This window comes from Populus trichocarpa, chromosome 19 (genome assembly GCF_000002775.5).
Source record: "Populus trichocarpa isolate Nisqually-1 chromosome 19, P.trichocarpa_v4.1, whole genome shotgun sequence".
In the NCBI taxonomy this organism is placed as follows: domain Eukaryota; kingdom Viridiplantae; phylum Streptophyta; class Magnoliopsida; order Malpighiales; family Salicaceae; genus Populus; species Populus trichocarpa.
In genome coordinates, this window is record NC_037303.2 from 4,528,284 (window position 1) to 4,545,262 (window position 16,979).

At 33.3% G+C, this 16,979-nt stretch overlaps 1 protein-coding gene across 3 annotated transcripts; it reads left to right on the forward strand.

The window, feature by feature from the left end:
• Window positions 1-13,392: 13,392 nt before the first annotated feature.
• Window positions 13,393-16,131, forward strand: LOC7453588 (myb-related protein 2). Of its 3 annotated transcripts, none has more exons than XM_002325372.4 (7): window positions 13,393-13,547; window positions 13,628-13,847; window positions 13,933-14,009; window positions 14,462-14,519; window positions 14,631-14,715; window positions 14,809-14,878; window positions 15,114-16,131. In XM_002325372.4, the coding sequence occupies exons 2-7, from the start codon at window positions 13,637-13,639 to the stop codon at window positions 15,873-15,875; spliced, it is 1,263 nt and encodes a 420-aa protein (XP_002325408.3). In that variant the 5' UTR covers window positions 13,393-13,547; window positions 13,628-13,636; the 3' UTR covers window positions 15,876-16,131. The 3 variants fall into 3 exon arrangements, with proteins under 3 accessions (XP_002325408.3, XP_024446863.2, XP_024446864.2); XM_024591095.2 differs by having other exon boundaries at window positions 14,812-14,878; XM_024591096.2 differs by having other exon boundaries at window positions 14,824-14,878.
• The last annotated feature ends 848 nt before the right edge of the window (window positions 16,132-16,979 follow it).

The window sequence follows — 16,979 nt, forward strand, 5'->3', positions numbered from 1 at the left end:
TTTAAGGTCAGTCGTAGAGGGCCAACAGCCTCTCACCTCTGCTTTACAGATAACATGCTTTTATTTGCAGAAGCTTCGGAAAGCCAGATAAACCATATTTTACATTGCTTGCTTGAGTTTATTTGGTGATGCAGCAGGGCAGAAGGTGAATGGTGGGAAGACTAGGATTTTCTTTTCTAAAAATGTTTTGTCCAATCAAGAAAATGCCATTAGGAGAGCTAGTGGTTTTGCAACAACAACTGATTTGGGTAAGTATTTAGGTATCCCTTTGCTCCATTAGAGAATTACTCGACGAACTTACAGTTATATCATAGAGAACATGAATCGAAAATTGGCAAGTTATGGCTTTGGCTAGCCTACCCTCCTTCCAACGCGACTGATAGTGACAAAGTCTATTGGCTTAATTCCCCTGGTGGGATTTTTAATGTGAAATCTGCTTATAATGGACATGATTTATCAATGAACAACCAGCGTTCTTTAGAGCCTATCTGGATATTGATTTTGAGGTGGAAGGGACCAGAAAGAATCAAGACCTTCCTTTGGTTAACAGTTCATGACAATCTGATGATCAATGGCAACAGAGCACGCAGACATCTGACCAATAACCCGGTATGCGAATTATGTAACCTCGAGCTCGAATCAACATCACATGCATTGAGAGGATGTTTGTTTGCCAAGCGGATTTGGTTACAGTTGGTGGAAGCAAGAGGTAGACGAACATTCTTTGAGGCTGGGTTATTACCGTGGCTGATGCGCAATCTGGGATCCATGTGCAGTTCATCCAATGCCGTGCCCTGGTCTTTCACATTTAGCGTGGCACTTCGGTATGCCTGCAAGGGCAGGAATGCATGCTTGTTTGGTGGAAATAATGTGCCTGTTTGGAGCACCATTGCTGGCATCAAGAGCTTGGCTAATGATGTGTGGCAAAACAATGTAGAGGTCACGGATATATATGACAAAGAATCAGAAACAAGTACAGTTGGTGGGGTGGAAATTTCCTTCAACTGAATGGGTGAAGTTTTTCAACGAATCAATTTAATCTAAAAGCTTAAACTATTAGGTTTAGATGGTGTTTTAACATGATATCAGAGCTTTGATGATCAAGCAGTCACGAGTTCGAATCTCACAATTTCTATTTATTTGATAAAAATTAAATACAAAGTAGCGTGAATCTTTGTAAGTTTCAAGCTCAAAGAGCTTTCATTTCAGGGGATGTGTTAGAAAATAATATAAATTATATATTAAAAACTAACATAACAACTTAAATTATTAGGTTTAGATATTATTATTTTTTTGACAAAGTTGAACTTGGATGTAGCAAAGGAGAAACCTAGGGCATGCAGGCGCAGGAGGCTTAACTCGGAATGAATTTGGTTCGTGGATTAAGGGTTTCGCTAATTATAGGCAGTGGTTGCAGGGCTTGAATTGGCCTGGATGCTGGGATTTCAGAAATGAATCCTTGAGTCCGACTCCAAGCTTGTGGTTCATCTCATAACTCGAGAATATGGTAAAGAAGATGCAAATTTCTCTTTGATCATCAAAGCAAAGGAACTTCTGGCACGTGAGTGGGTGGTGAAAGTTCAACATGCCTTTCGTGAAGCTAATGCTGCAGCATATTGGCTAGCTAATTTAGGCTTATCCATGAATCCTCTAGATAGAAATAATTGGATTATAAATGACCCTAGTATGGGTTTGTATTTGATCTTATTCCATGACCTAGTTGGGTCTACTCGGCCCCGCTTGATATAATTTCCTTATTCGGCTTTGAGCCTTGATTTTTCTTATATAAAAAAAAAACAAATATGTGATATTATGGTAATTTTTTCTATTACAGTTTTAAAAAAATATATTTAAAAAATATATTTGGTTAAAACTATTATTAGATAAATTTTTACATGAAAAATAAAAAAAAACAATTTTTCATGTCGTAAATATTATTTTCAAGCAAATGAATTTCATCAGAAATACCTTTTCCATTAACTATTTGAAAATCAAGCCACTTTTCAACTTAATACTTTTTAAGAATTTATTTTTTATACTATATTTATATTCAAGTGCTTCCTATAATTCAAAAAAAAATTAATGTTATAAAAGATAGGATAAATATTATCAGATAAGGCATTTAAAATTTTACAATGACAAAAAATATCTTTATTAGTAAAATCTCCTTCACTAGAGAAAATCACACCACTTGAAGAAACAACTATAGTAGTTGGTTTTTCAGCACTTTTATTTTTAAAATCATAGAAAAAAAAACTAATTCAGTAAGTTAAAATTTCATTTGTTGTTGCCAATAAAAAGAAGATTTGACCAGAAAATTTTTTCAAGTTTGCTAGATGATGAATTTATAATGTCCATAACAATAATTAAGCAAACAAAACAATATTTGTTTTTAGGAAAAATAAGGAAAATAACATGTTTTTCTCTCCAAGATTGTTGGGAAATTAAATGGAAAGAATTAGGCAAACAAATGCAACCAAGATTTCTTTTATAAATCAACAACTAAAGAAATATATTAAAAAAAACAAAAATAAATATGAAAAAGAATAACAAACTGTTTGGAATCAAATTACATATGAAATTGAATTCAATTGATAAATTATTATAATTTTTATATTTGAAATAAAATATTAAACCACATAATTAAATTGAATTATCAATCTTAATTATTGTGTTACACATTTTTAATGAATAGCTTAACATTAAGACAAGTATTATGAGGAATGATCTTCCGCTAACTAAAATAAATAAATAAATGATTCTCCTCGAGTTTTTATATTTCTTTGGAAAATGGCAACCATCTACCATAATTATTTATTTAAACTAACAAACATGAAAATTCAAGGACATTAATCTTCAATATATATTCCTAATATCAAAAGATAGGAAAGAAAAGAGGGGAATCTCAGAAAAATAGAGAGAAAGAAGTTGAATAATTAGAAACTCTTACAAAGACAGTAGAGAAGAAAGGAATGAGTGCACCATGAAAACAAAAATAAAAAAGAATAAAAAATCATATAAAAAAACTACTTGCTTTTTTTTTCTCTCCTTAAGCATTCATTTTTTTTTCCACTATCAACAAATATAGTGATTTTTGCCAAACAAAATAACTATTAAGATTGGAATAACACAATTTTTACTTGCATTCTAAGAAAATGATGGTTTAAAATTATTAGAAAATAATATAAATCATATCTTGAGACCCCACCTAATAGTTTAAGCTATTGAGTTGAATTGGTTCTTTGACATAGTATCAGAGCCTTGATGACCTAGCAGTCACGAGTTCGAATCTCACCATCCTCATTTATTTGATAAAAATTAAGCACAAAGTAGTGTAAGTCTGTGCAAGTTTCAAGGTCAAAGGGCTTTCACTTGAGAGGATATGTTAAAGAATAATATAAATTATATCTTAAAACCTTATCTAACAACTTAAACTATTAGATTGAGATGATTCTTTGACAGAAATCAATATTTTTTTTATAACAATACAACTTTTATTTTCATTCTAAGATCATGATGCTTAAAAATGCAAGGTTTGGAAAAAATAGATGAACCAAAGAGAGGCGAAAGAAATATCAAAGAGGAAGAAGGAATCACTAACCTCTTAAAAGCTTTCGACAATCTCGTTTTCCCATAGGTAATTTCTTGAGCCAGAAAAACCAAAGTTTTGTTTTTGTTGTTGAAGAAATGAAAGAGAAGGTAGAGAGGAATTGTAGGGTTAATTAATGAGAGAAAAGAAAGACGAGTATTTTTTGAATAATATTTTTTATTTGGAATTATTGCAAAAATCAAAGGTCTCCCCTCTAATTTGTCAATACTATAAAAAAGATTCCAAATACATAAATCGATTTAACAATTAAAATTAAATTTAATTTCAAAGGTTTCTAACATCCCATAAGGGTTTAAAAGAAGCATTTAATTGTAGCTCGCAATAATGTTATTCTTAAAGAGAAAATGCTCTATACAAGAAAATTTTTAAATATAAAAGCCTTATCTTCTAAGATCAATTCATTAGAATTTTTTGATGCATAAAAAGTTCTTCAAACCTTTTAAGCATCCCTTTTGTTTTCTTTAATTAATAAAGTATAAAAAAGAAAGTGTAGTAAAACTTGAGAGAAATATTTAATAAGAAAGACTTAAAATATTTGTAGAGATATAAGATATAATAAGTGAAATGGAAAGTGTTTTGTGTGTGTGTGTGTGTGTGTGTGTGTATCAGTTACCAAATATATTTTAAATAATTAAATAAAGTAAATTATTTTAATTAGCCCACTAAAACAATTAAATATTAATTATATTAATGCTAATCATTTAAATTTTATACAACACCATTAAAGTTTTAAACAACAAGATCAATAAAATTTATTAACTATTAAAAATGAGTATTATTAATTATAATTTTATATAAACACTCTAACATTTATGACAATGTTCCATTATTAATCTATGAAGATGATCAAATGCCATTAATACATAGTATAATTTTATATATAAAAAATGGGTAGCCAGCCATTGTGACTTGCATATTGCTAGCTCCCTGGATATTCTTGCATGGCAAGGCAACAATTGTTTTTAGAAAAAAATAGGTAAACAAACCAATGATTTTGATTCTGCTTACATTTTCACTTTATTAACTGAAATAGAATTGAAACTTTATATATGCTCATCTCTTTTTAAATTGAGAGGAATTGGAGGTGCAGATCTGAAGAAAGATATGCAGCTGAACGAGAACTCTAGGGTTCAGTCAGTGTCCACAACTTGGCTAGCCCACAAGCGAAAGCGTCTCAGAATATATGCTCAATTTCATGATATTGACTCCTCCTTGATTCTTGAAGAAAGCAAAGGGGGAGGAGAGTGAGTGTCTAGTGCTTGCCATGGGAATTATATTAGGAATATTAACACGAAAAGGATGGCCTGGGAAGGGCGACTTTTATAAAGCAAGCCCTCCATTGTCTCAAGTATACATGCCAAAGTGATCCAGATTGAAGGATTCATGGTACTGGTTCGATTATTAATTTCAGCAACTCCATTGTTAATAATTATGCAATATATTGCTGGCTAGAAGTATGTTCTTATAAGAAAGAGTTGTCTTTTTTTCCCCCCCGTAGAATCTGCTTTCTGCTCGGAGCACAGTGCACAAAAGAGTTGTGCCTCTCTTACTTGCTTTTTTTAATCCGGGTCGGCTCGGTGGATTCGATTCGATTGATTCGGCTCGGTAGGTCAATCTGTGTTGAAGAAAAAATATATATATAAAAAACCTAGTAGAAAACTCGAGTTATTTAGTTGATTAATATCTGATCCGGTAAAAAAGTATAAGAGAAACAATTTCTGTCTCTGTTTCTGAAAATCTGAAGAAAAAAAGGAAGCAAATAATACCAAACAATTCCTCAATAATTAGTTTATAAACATTCCCATTGGCATGCAATAAAGAAGTATATGTTTTGTGGCTCTATCAAGGTAGGACTGCTATACATAGTATTACAAAATCACTGGTCTTTTCTGTGATTATTATAAATTAACTATGAGATTCATCAAATATTTCCTCGAGTTCATGATTTGTTCTTGAAGAATATTCCTGAAAAAGTATGAGAAAAGAGAGCCCATTTGGCCTTCCAAACATGTGGAATATTGAACTTGAGTTCCAAGCATCCTCAAAGTACCCTTTCAATTGGTTAGGATAAGCTACAAACTGTACTTAATTGAATAATATAATTATATTCCTTGTGATATTGGGTATAATCTGCAACTTATCTTAAATTCTAACGCAATTATATTCCTTCATCATGGTTTATGTTGATTTTAATTCCTTTCTGATGATATATTAACAGCATTGGAAACTGGGTTGATGCTGTGAGTCTATGGCCGGCATTGCAGTTCATAAGATTTAAACTCTTGAGATCTTACAAACATGATTTATTACATTATCAAGAACAGAAAAGGATAAGCATTAAACTATGAAATACGACCCTCCTTTTAGTTATGAGATCTCTTTGATAAAAAATAAAAACTAAAAAAAAATTGTAGCTTATTTGTTCTTATATTTCAAAAGTGTTTTAAAAAAAATGGATTTTTTTTCTTTAATTTTTTTTTTGTAATTTCTGATCATTTTGATGTGTTGATGTCAAAAATAAATTTTTAAAAATAATAATAAAAAATTATTTTGATACATTTATAAGCAAAAAAAACTTTGAAAATCAACCGCTATTACACTATCAAACAAGCTCTTAAATCAATGTTGTGTTAAGATTCTAAATATGAGGAGTAAGGCCATAATTTAGGGATAATAGAAAGTTGAAAATTGCATGCAATTGCTTAAGATTAAATCTTATTGGAATTGCAATTATCACTAATCACTATTAGATTTAACAGTTTTACTGACAAAAATTTATGTCAGTATTTACACTAACATTTCGTCTATGATTATTTTACCGATGGAATCACGGACAAAAACTGTCCGTTAAAAAAATATTTGTTAGTACGTCTGTCGTTAATAAATTTACTGATAGCTTTACAAATGAACCATGCACGCCAAAAAATTTTTTACCCATTTCAATACATTGGTAATTCCCTCGGCGAGTTGCAGTAGCATTTGCAATAATTATTTTTCAACTTTCTAGAATATACCAACGGAATTATTCAACAGTTGTAGAGGTGTTTGCTGTAATTCTTTTTCAACTCTCTAGAATATATCAACGATATTATTCCGTCAGTAACCTCATCAGTAATAATTTAAAAATATTTTCCTAAAAAAAAATCTATTGAACATAAATAGAAAATAATTAAAAAAATTAAATTTATATAAAATTCAAGTATTTAAAAATCAATTATCTTAATACAAAAACTAAATATTTATTACAAATTTATACTTTCATATACAATAAGACTAGAATAGAGACGCCGCTGGAGGAGGAGGAAGAGGCTAGTCATCCCTAGGACCATTGGGCCAATAAGGGAGTACACATGTACCACCCATCTGTGATCTCATATTCGTGATCATTTGGTGAAGTTCTTCATAATCCATAGAGAGTCGTTCATATTTTTCATTGAACTAGATCGTACGTTCTTGCACTCCTTGATCTAACAAGGCCGCTAACTCCAAAGACTGAGTGCTCAAGATCGATTGTGAGCATCTAACGATTGAAACACTATGTGTCATTCGCAAGTTCTCAGCCGTAGTGTTAGAGAGTTTGTACATCTGATTTTTATCGGGTCCATCGAACGATCTTGCCTCTAACCACAAATTCGAATCAAAATCTGGGTGGGTCAAAGGATCGTCCCCGTATCTCTCCTTCAATAAGTTGTTATATGTTTCCTGGAAATAAAAAATAAAATCATCAAATTCAATTAAATAATAACTTAAAAAAATAATTGAAAACCAACGTACTACAAAGTGTTTAGCTCGATTGTTGATAATTGATGCACCCTTTTTTGGTGGTCATCACTTTGTACATGCGTTTTCACAAAAAGCTTCATCAGGTTTGGCTCACGTCCAAAACCCGTAGCCTGCAAGATAAAAATGTTATTTGTTAAATATATATATATATATATATTTATATATATATATATATATATATATATATATATAATAACAAATTTAAAAAATAGATGTAATTAAAATAAATTTTATCATCCATTTTGCATGTGAAACGAACAAAAATAGAGTTGTTGGTGTGCATGGTAACAAAATCGTGAATTTTCCAGCTCTGGTTCCTTGCACCAGATTGTGACCATCGTATGAAATGCTCGAACGTCACGTACTTAATGTATTCCACCCATATAGTCCCCGAGATGTATGACAGTCTGAAATTCTTCCAAAACACCATGTCATTCTAGCCTGATAGAGCACTTTCTTTGATATATTTTTTAGAATTCTTTTGTGCCTTGTACCAAAAATCATGTAACCTATATGGTACAAACAAATTATATATCTGTAAATTACAAAAAAAAATTTAATTTTTAGAACAAAAAAAATTTCTTGATTTTGATGTTACCTAGTTGAAGCATGATTCTCTCAAACCCTCCTCGCATCATTATCATTTGCTCTATCCCACTCAAATTTAGCCTTACAGTAAAAAATTATATATAAAAAAATCAATAATTTCAATAAAGTAAATTAATTAACATAATAAATAGTAAAATTTTAAGTTAATACTAATGCAGTATGAACATACTAGTTTCTCATGTATGCTCCAACCAAAAACCATTTCATAAGCTAGAAAATCATTGATAGTCCACATCAAAACTGTTTTCATCTGAAAAATATATTTCCTTAATACATCATAAGTCAAAGCCCTAGATGACCAGTACTACATCAATTCATCAATCAATGGTTGAAGACAAACATTTATATTCTGGTCCGGACTATTAGGATGGTATGATCGTAGATAAAAACATGAACTCTAGCCTCATACACATCCCCGGTGACAAGTTATAAACTGTAAGTATAACCAGCCAACAAGAATAAAAAGCAGAAAATGAATCGAATGGATTGAATCTCTTTGTACATAACTCAAGACGCATGTTCTTCATTCTCCCTAAAAAACCAACAGTAGAACTTTCATGTTTGAAAAGAAAGTTAGACGTGAGTGATTGTATATGTATTTTGTTCAAATCCCTTTCACTTTTAATTAAGAAACTTAATTTATAATCAAAGAGGTTAATATCACATCATTTTTGTTTTTGTTTTGAAATATTGAATTTGAAATAAAATATAAAAACATTATTTAATTTTTTATTTTAATGTAAAATACAAAAAATAGTTTTCAATATTTTTTAAATAAACTAAAGTGATTTTAACAAATTATGTTAGTGATTGTTGGCTTTTTGTTTTTTTAAAAAAAAAATCAAAATCAACACTTATAAGTATTTAATTTTTGTTTTCAAGAATTTAATATTTTTATCAAGAAATCAAAGAATAAAATCAAATAGACTCTAAATATTCCTACCAATCAAACAGACGCTAATTTTAGCTCCTCCTACTATTCTTTTGGCTTAAAATACTCATAAGTTCCTCCCAATAAAATAATGATATAGTTAAGTGATATCAAAATGGTGCACCATCAGTACATCCACTGCATCATAGGATTGATCGATGTCATGTTATGTGTGCTTAGCAGTTTTTGATGACATGAATAATCTATGTAGTCTAGGTGTGATTTGAAAGTATTAACATTTTAAAATTGTGTTCAAATTAAAAAAAAATGATAGATTTGCTTACTTAAGGTGGAGAATCCTTAATAAAATTTGAATCAGAACACGAATGGTGTTGTGGTGGCTGGAAAAGTTGCGAGAAGTTGAGTTATGTTGAGATTAACGAGGATATATATCGACAATATATTCCCATCGATGGTTACCACCACATTTAGCAATGAAAAAAATCGGTCAATAAATATCACCGCAATATACCGATGGAAAAAATCCATTGGTGTTTTTATTTGTAATTGTCAATTTTCTAGTAGTGAATTTTACTCTTTTTAGGATTCTAGATTGACTTTGGTCTTCGTTTAAACAAGGAAAAAAGGAACTTGAACAAGCATGTCAATAAATTCTAAAAACAAGGTCACAATCTTTTGAAAAAGCTATGCTTTGATGCGAGAATAGCATTTTTCATCTGCACTTAATCACAATTACATACAGCTAGTATTTTTATAAGAGGACGGGGTGAACAAAATGTGAGGCGGCTATAGGAGCAGGTAACCTCACCCCACCAAGAGGCGCCTAGCTAGCTAGGATCCATCACCTGCCTTTGATTGGGATCATTTTCCTGTTGATTAGTCTCATATTTTATGCATCAATCACGTTATATATTTCTCCCTACTAATTACCATACGAATCCTAACTAGCCTATATATATAACTCTGATCAACTCAATCTTTTTGACCACTCATGCAGACTCAAACTCTTATAGCTGATTACTTTTCTTCAGTCAATCATGACTCTAGATCGATTGATCAACTTTCTTTTGATTCCCATGGTTATTTAGGACTTCAAACCTAGTCATTTACGTTGTTCATGATCAAATTTAACTTTCTTTTCCTTGTTTGATAGTGAACAATTAGTGTTCTTCCATAGTGAATATTCATGGATGTTTATTTTTAGTATAAACAAAATCATAATTTCCAAATAGCATGAAACATTAGGGTTTTCAAACTATAATACTAAGTGATAATCATGGTAATCGCATCTTTGATCCTTCATATTAAACTGGACAATCTTGTCGAGAAACAAAATCAAACAATGCACTTTTAAGCATGCATGTACGAGAAAGAAAGAAAAAATCAGAGGGCTTGGACTCCCAAACTAGAATATGCTCCTTAAGTTGTATAGAAAACAACACAGAACATGGCCTGGAAGCTAGTTGTTCCTGTCAGTCTAGTAGTACTGAAAACAATAGGTACAAAACGGTGCTCATGCAGGACATATCTCAGATAAACCTAAGCAAATCTCTAAACATGACATTATTCCTAGCTTGTAAGGACACAACACTAATCATGAAGGCAGAGAGGCATCTTACTAAAAACTAGCTAAAGTGGGAAAAGATTGGTGGGAACCCATTTTTTGTGGCTTTGGGTAGAAAGGAATAGCAAAATTCTAGACTTGAGAATATGACTCAGTGGTTTAGTTTGAGTTGAGGTTCTAACGTTTCCATTCTTAGAATCTTTGACAGCTTTATCCTTCCCCGCCCTCCTTTTTCCACAAGGAATACATTCCGTGGTCATTTCTCACTTTCAAGCTCTTCCCACGCAGGAGCACATGTGGTCAACAAAATGCAACCAGTCGACATCTTGCACATATAACTCGCTCATGATTGCCTAGTCCTTAAATTTGATTCTAGTCAGTACTGATGTTTTTTCCTTCCTTCCTCCCTTTCTTTTCTAAGCTTCTTCTTGTCCTCAAAAGTAAAATTATAGGTTAATTTAGTATCCATAAAGGGCAATGCAAGTACAAGATAGAACAAAAAAAATCTAAAAATCCAAGTCCTCTCTCTTACCAAGTGTTGGGAAACATCATTATCGGGGAGAGAAAGGTAGCAACTGTTAGATAACCTAAAGTAAAAGTTAGGTATTCTCTTGTGCCCTACGAAAACCAGAGAAGAGAGAGGGAGAGAGGGAGGGAGGGAGGATTGCCATAGAGCATTAGCAATGCTAACAATGGCATTTTGGCAACATCAACCCGCAGAGGTAAGTAAGTACATCACATTTACCATTATGGGAAACGTCTGTGTCTCTAGACGAGATATGAAAGTTAAAACACCATGTTAATTCCATTTAGAGCCTGGCATTAACACTTTGGAATGTTACCTCAGGCAACAAAAACACACTTCATCAATGATTAAGCTTATTGCTTACAAAGAATTAAAACACACTCCATTTACAGCGAGGATTTGTATATTTTCAGTTCATTAGCTATCAAGGAAAAAGATAAAATCCGCAGCTTTTTTCTTGTTATGTTACATGTTAGTCATTGTTGTTACAGAAAGATGATCATCAATGAATGTGCAACTAATTCACACACACTGATTCAGTGATGCTCATACCATTTATTGCGTGGATCTCTGCTAGAAATTCATAATATCATCATAATCCTAGCAAGATTCAGAGTTGATGACACTGATTTCGTTTAGTGAAAGCAACTTAATTTTGTAACTTGCAAGGTACACTATCACGCCTCTTTGCAATATATTCCTATCCACATGCCAGCAGACTATTTAGGAATTCTACGTTGGTACTTTACCTCAAGGTTTTTCCACAGATTCTCTCCACACTGCATAAAGCACCCCCACAAATCAGAATCAAGTAATCTTCCTGAAAAGGCCAATTGGAACTAATGTGAAGATTTTGTTCAAGGAATACGAATTTTATTTACGTTATTATTAACTAACGTCTTATAATTTCCATCATTGGCAATCGTTGTTTTATGCATCTCTTGAGCACTCAGAAACGCTCACATTCATTGATAAATCTTATGTGTGTATCAAGTGGGTTTAACGTAAGTTGGTGGATCTGTTCTCCATAACTTAATACTCGAATTTATTCTGCATTAGCTGTTGATCATGTAGATAATATTCTTTTTTTTTTAAATAGGTATGGTATAATTCCTGATGATAATCTCCAGAACAGATCCTTCATTGCAATTCAATAAAACAGCATAAGCATAAGGAACATGCAGTTGACACATGCACAGCTTTCAGAAATGCAAATCCAGAAACAAATCAGATTATTTTACTCGAGTCTAAAATAGCAGTTTGACATTTGACAATCTATGTGGTATGCAGATCTCTCTTTTCTTCAAGCAGCTAATTAAGATGTATGAGAAGCATATTTTCAAGTTAAATCACTAAAAATTATCTCAACTCAATAATTCAAGTTATAAATAAAATTCTGAAATATAATTCTATAACACCTAATTCCTGGGACCCGTTTACTGAAAATCAAACAAAAGATATCTGAAAACAATCGAACAAAAAAAATAATAATATAAAAGAGAGCAATTTGAGAGTGTATAGATTCATACTATAGAATCTGGCAAATGAAGGCGGAGTCAAGGGCAAGCTGTCATCTCCGGGCAAGAACTGTCATGTCCTTCATCAAATGCAAGGAAGTAAGTACAAGTCCCAGGTGCTTAGTATTCGTCGGTGCGGGGCCAACTGTCTTGTGCCGATTGAAGAATGAAAAGAACTGGGGCCCTTTTCTATTTTTTTTCTGTGGGGGCTGAATCAGTACCAAACTTACTGAAGGAGACAAGAGAGAATGTATTCCTTATTCCATTCCTTGCCTTCAAACAATGTCCAAGGACAGGCATCTTTCCACCATTTTCTTTTTCTTTTTCTTTTTTGTATCTAATTACTAAGTTTCCACGTGCCTCAGTCAAAAGAATCTACTCCTACGTTCTTCAAATAAACCACAATAAAACAAGGGTTTGTGTCTCCATCTACTCCCTTACAGCGTAGATAACATCCAGTTAGACCTCGTTTATATATGGTTAGTTTCAATACATCCATTGACAGCTGAAAAAGACCCAGAAATGAGAGGGCGAAGAAGGTCTCAAGACAACAGAGATATGGATTCCCCTAATCCAAGTCAGAAAAATTCTTCTCATATTCGGGAATTAGATTCGTGCTTTTGACAGACAGACAGACAGACGAATGCGAATGCGCACACCTGAAAAAACTCTGGTGGGATCAATTCTGGTATCTAATGCAAGGCTTTTACATGTTTCGGACAGTTAAATGTGCTTAGGAATTCAAATAGATAGTACTGTCTTAGAATAGAAGGTGGAGCTAGAGGAGAGGTCCCACATTTAATAAAGTAGCAAGGACAAATCTCTTTCCATGTCACTGTGAATAATGGATTCCATGCCTCTCTAGCACCCCCACCCCCCAATTAGTGCTATAAAAGCAAGCTTGAGCAGACCTTTGGTTTGTGAGCATTGGCTGAAGGAGATAACCAAGAGAAGTTGCAGAAAATCCTACTTCGAAATATCCTGCAGTGGAATTGTAACTGAAGAATATCGCATAATCAAGTTCAAACAGAGAGAGAAGACATCAGGTAAATACGCTACTGATCTTGTCCACAACAGATACACTATCAGTGCTACTACAGCAAGCTAAACTTGATTGGATTTTTAGGAGATAGAAATGTACCAGCATCACCAGCATCAAGGAAAGAACATCCACTCTTCTTCAAGAAATTCAATCCCTCCTGAAAGACATCTGTTCCTGCAAGTTGGGAATGGCCCTGGGGATTCTGGACTTGTCCTCTCAACTGATGCAAAGCCTAGACTAAAGTGGACAACTGATCTTCACGAGCGGTTCATAGAAGCAGTAAATCAGCTTGGAGGAGCAGACAGTGAGTATACAAAAAAGGTTGAAAAATCCAACAACAAATATAATAGTGAATTCAGCATACTCAAACGTTGTTCTTTGTATTTCAGAGGCCACTCCAAAAACAGTTATGAAACTTATGGGAATTCCTGGACTTACCTTGTATCACCTAAAGAGTCATCTTCAGGTAAACCATTTGACATTATCTATCTAATCATCAAGGGAATATATCTGTCACCAACCAGTAGCTGCTTTTATAAGTTGTTAAATAGAATCAAGGCCCTCTAAGATATAGCTCTCCAGCCAATCTCGGAGAAAATCAAAAGAATGCCAGCCCTTTTATTGTTAGAATTGATTATGGCAATCTGGTGGTTCCACTGTTTCACTATTTTTCTTCATTTGCTAAATTTTTGTAGAAGAAAAACTCCATGCCTTGATGCTTCCTTTCTGTTTACAGATACAGAAGTACAGAAATCTTGTGCTTAGGAGTGTCAACAGTAATTAGTGGAAACCCAAGTAGTAAAAACTACACTGTATTATGCAGAGCTTGAGAATAATGCCACACGTCTGAATGCTATAGTCTTGAATTTGTTTAGACCCACACAATGAAATAGCACTAACTCCACTTTTTCTTGTCAGAAGTACAGACTCAGCAAGAACCTCCATGGACAAGCTAATAGTGGGATCAACAAGAGTGGTATGAAGAACAATGCCATAAAGTTCTCTCCATACGTTTTCAACTATTGATGAGGAATTAAAGATAGTTGCTCTTTTCTAATGGAAGGGACAAATATGTAACTTGATGCAGGTACTGTTGCTGTTGTGGGAGATAGAATGCCTGAAGTAAATGCAACCCACATTAACAATCTAAGCATCGGATCACAAACAAATAAGTATGATGAATTCATTTGCTTTATGTTCATATTAGTCATTTTTCTTGTATTGCAAAGCATTATTTTTCACTAAGACACAATTCTTAAATCCAGAAGCTTACATTTCAGTGAAGCACTACAGGTGCAAATTGAAGTGCAAAGAAGACTACATGAACAGCTTGAGGTACAGTTTCACTATCAATCTGAGTAACTACATTTCAGCTTTTCTTATTTGTTTATGAAGATAAGAATTTTGTCTATTTCCTTATTTCAAGTTGACTAACTTCGTATTTCAGATTCAGAACTAAAGTATTGTCTTTCAAATTGCTATCATTAATTTATCTCTTACAAACACAAAGGTTGTAGAGGTAGTAAAAGGTTTTAGCTACATTCTGGTAATTTGTTCTGAAATGAAACAGGTGCAGAGACATTTACAGCTCCGCATAGAAGCACAAGGAAAATACCTGCAGTCAGTGCTAGAGAAAGCCCAGGAAACACTTGGAAGGCAAAATTTAGGTACGGTGGGACTTGAAGCTGCCAAAGTTCAACTCTCTGAACTGGTGTCCAAAGTGTCCTCTAAATGCCTGAATTCTGCATTTTCGGAGCTGAAAGATCTGCAGGGTCTGTGCCCACCGCTAACACAACCGACCCATCCCAATGATTTTTCAATGGACAGCTGCCTGACCTCAATTGAAGGGTCACAAAAGGAGCAAGAAATACACAACACTGGAATGGGGTTGAGGCCCTATAATGGTAATGCTCTCTTGGAGCCAAAAGTGATTGCAGGAGAACATGCGCTCCAACAAACTGAACTCAAGTGGGGTGAAGACCAAAGAGATAACAAAATGTTCCTCAGCTCAATGAGAAATGATACAGATAGGAGAACCTTTTCAGCAGAAAGAAGCTGCAGTAATCTATCCATCGGTGTCGGACTCCAAGGAGAAAGGGGGAATGTGAGCAGTAGCTTTGCTGAGGCAAGATTTAAGGGAAGGAGTGAGGATGACAGCTTCCAAGATAAGACTAACAGAAGGATAGATGCAATTAAACTAGAGAACGAGAAATTGTCCCCGGGGTATAGGTTATCTTATTATGCTACTAAGCTGGATCTGAATTCCCACGGTGAAATTGATGCTGCTTCAGGTTGCAGGCAGCTCGACTTGAATGGTTTCAGCTGGAACTGAGAAGGTTCACAAAGGGTAAAAGTCGATCCGGGGATGATCCACCAAGGCAGGATAAAAGTCAACATGAAAACATTTTGCTTTCTCCTTCGGGCCAATAGGCTAGGAAACAATCACTTAAATCTCAGTTGAATAAGTTGCACCAGCAGATGTAGCTTGCACTATAATGTAAATCAATCCAACAAGTGTAGCCTTTCTATCTTATATATCATTTAAGAGTTAATGAATTACAGGTCCAGAAATGGAAACATTTAACTAAGCTGTCAAATGCTTATTTTCTAGTAAAGAACGAGATAATAAAATCTACTCCTTAATCATCATAAAATTACTCTCTTTTTTTTCCATTCATATTACGTAGATCAAGAACGATGACCCAATGCCATGGTTCCTATAATTCAGTATCAACACTGAGGATTTCAGAGCAAGCAACATGGCATTTCTATGTGATTTTCTATTTCATATTGTGTTTAACGGACTCATAGAGTAACTGGTATTTATCACGGGAGTACTATAAAATTTATCATCCTCATATATTTTGGATTGATGATATATTTGTTACTTAAATTCCTGTGATTTCTATAGATTTATCCCTCTATTTTTTCTAGTCTTAATCTCTTGAGCCTTGGAGAATCTGAACGCGAGCTTGCTTCATGGTAGCTGGCTGATATGTCAAACATGGATGCATGGTAAACGTCAAGAGTGGTTGCAATTAGGTAACCGAATATTAAATACGGTGAAAAGAGTGATTGTTATAATTAACTAAAATGGGAAGAATTGTCTCTCATATCAATTATAAATAGAGGGTACTAATAAGAGTTGATAGATACATGAAAATAGAGAGAAACAAAAAGAGAGCTAGAGAGAGTTGAGTTGAGTAGTGAAGAATTTTCTCTTCTTCCTCCTTGTTTTGTTGTTTGTATTGTTTCTAAACTTAATTAATACAAATCAGTAGCTTCATGGAATAGACAAGTTGTCGAACCACGTAAATTGTATGTGTTTGTTTCTATAATTTCCTAACAACTGGTATCAGAGCTTGTTCTTAAAAAAAGAGGGTGTTTGATCCAAACTCAAAAATAAAAGTTTTCAAAACGTGTTTTTGAAAATACC

What these genes read in the sequence shown, in the direction of transcription:
- LOC7453588 (XM_002325372.4), top strand. Translation starts at nt 13,637, where the DNA reads ATGTACCAGCATCACCAGCATCAAGGAAAGAACATCCACTCTTCTTCA. An exon ending in TCAGCTTGGAGGAGCAGACA is followed by an intron (nt 13,848 to 13,932) that starts GTGAGTATACAA and finishes TTTGTATTTCAG; the next exon opens with AGGCCACTCCAAAAACAGTT. An exon ending in TAGTGGGATCAACAAGAGTG is followed by an intron (nt 14,520 to 14,630) that starts GTATGAAGAACA and finishes AACTTGATGCAG; the next exon opens with GTACTGTTGCTGTTGTGGGA.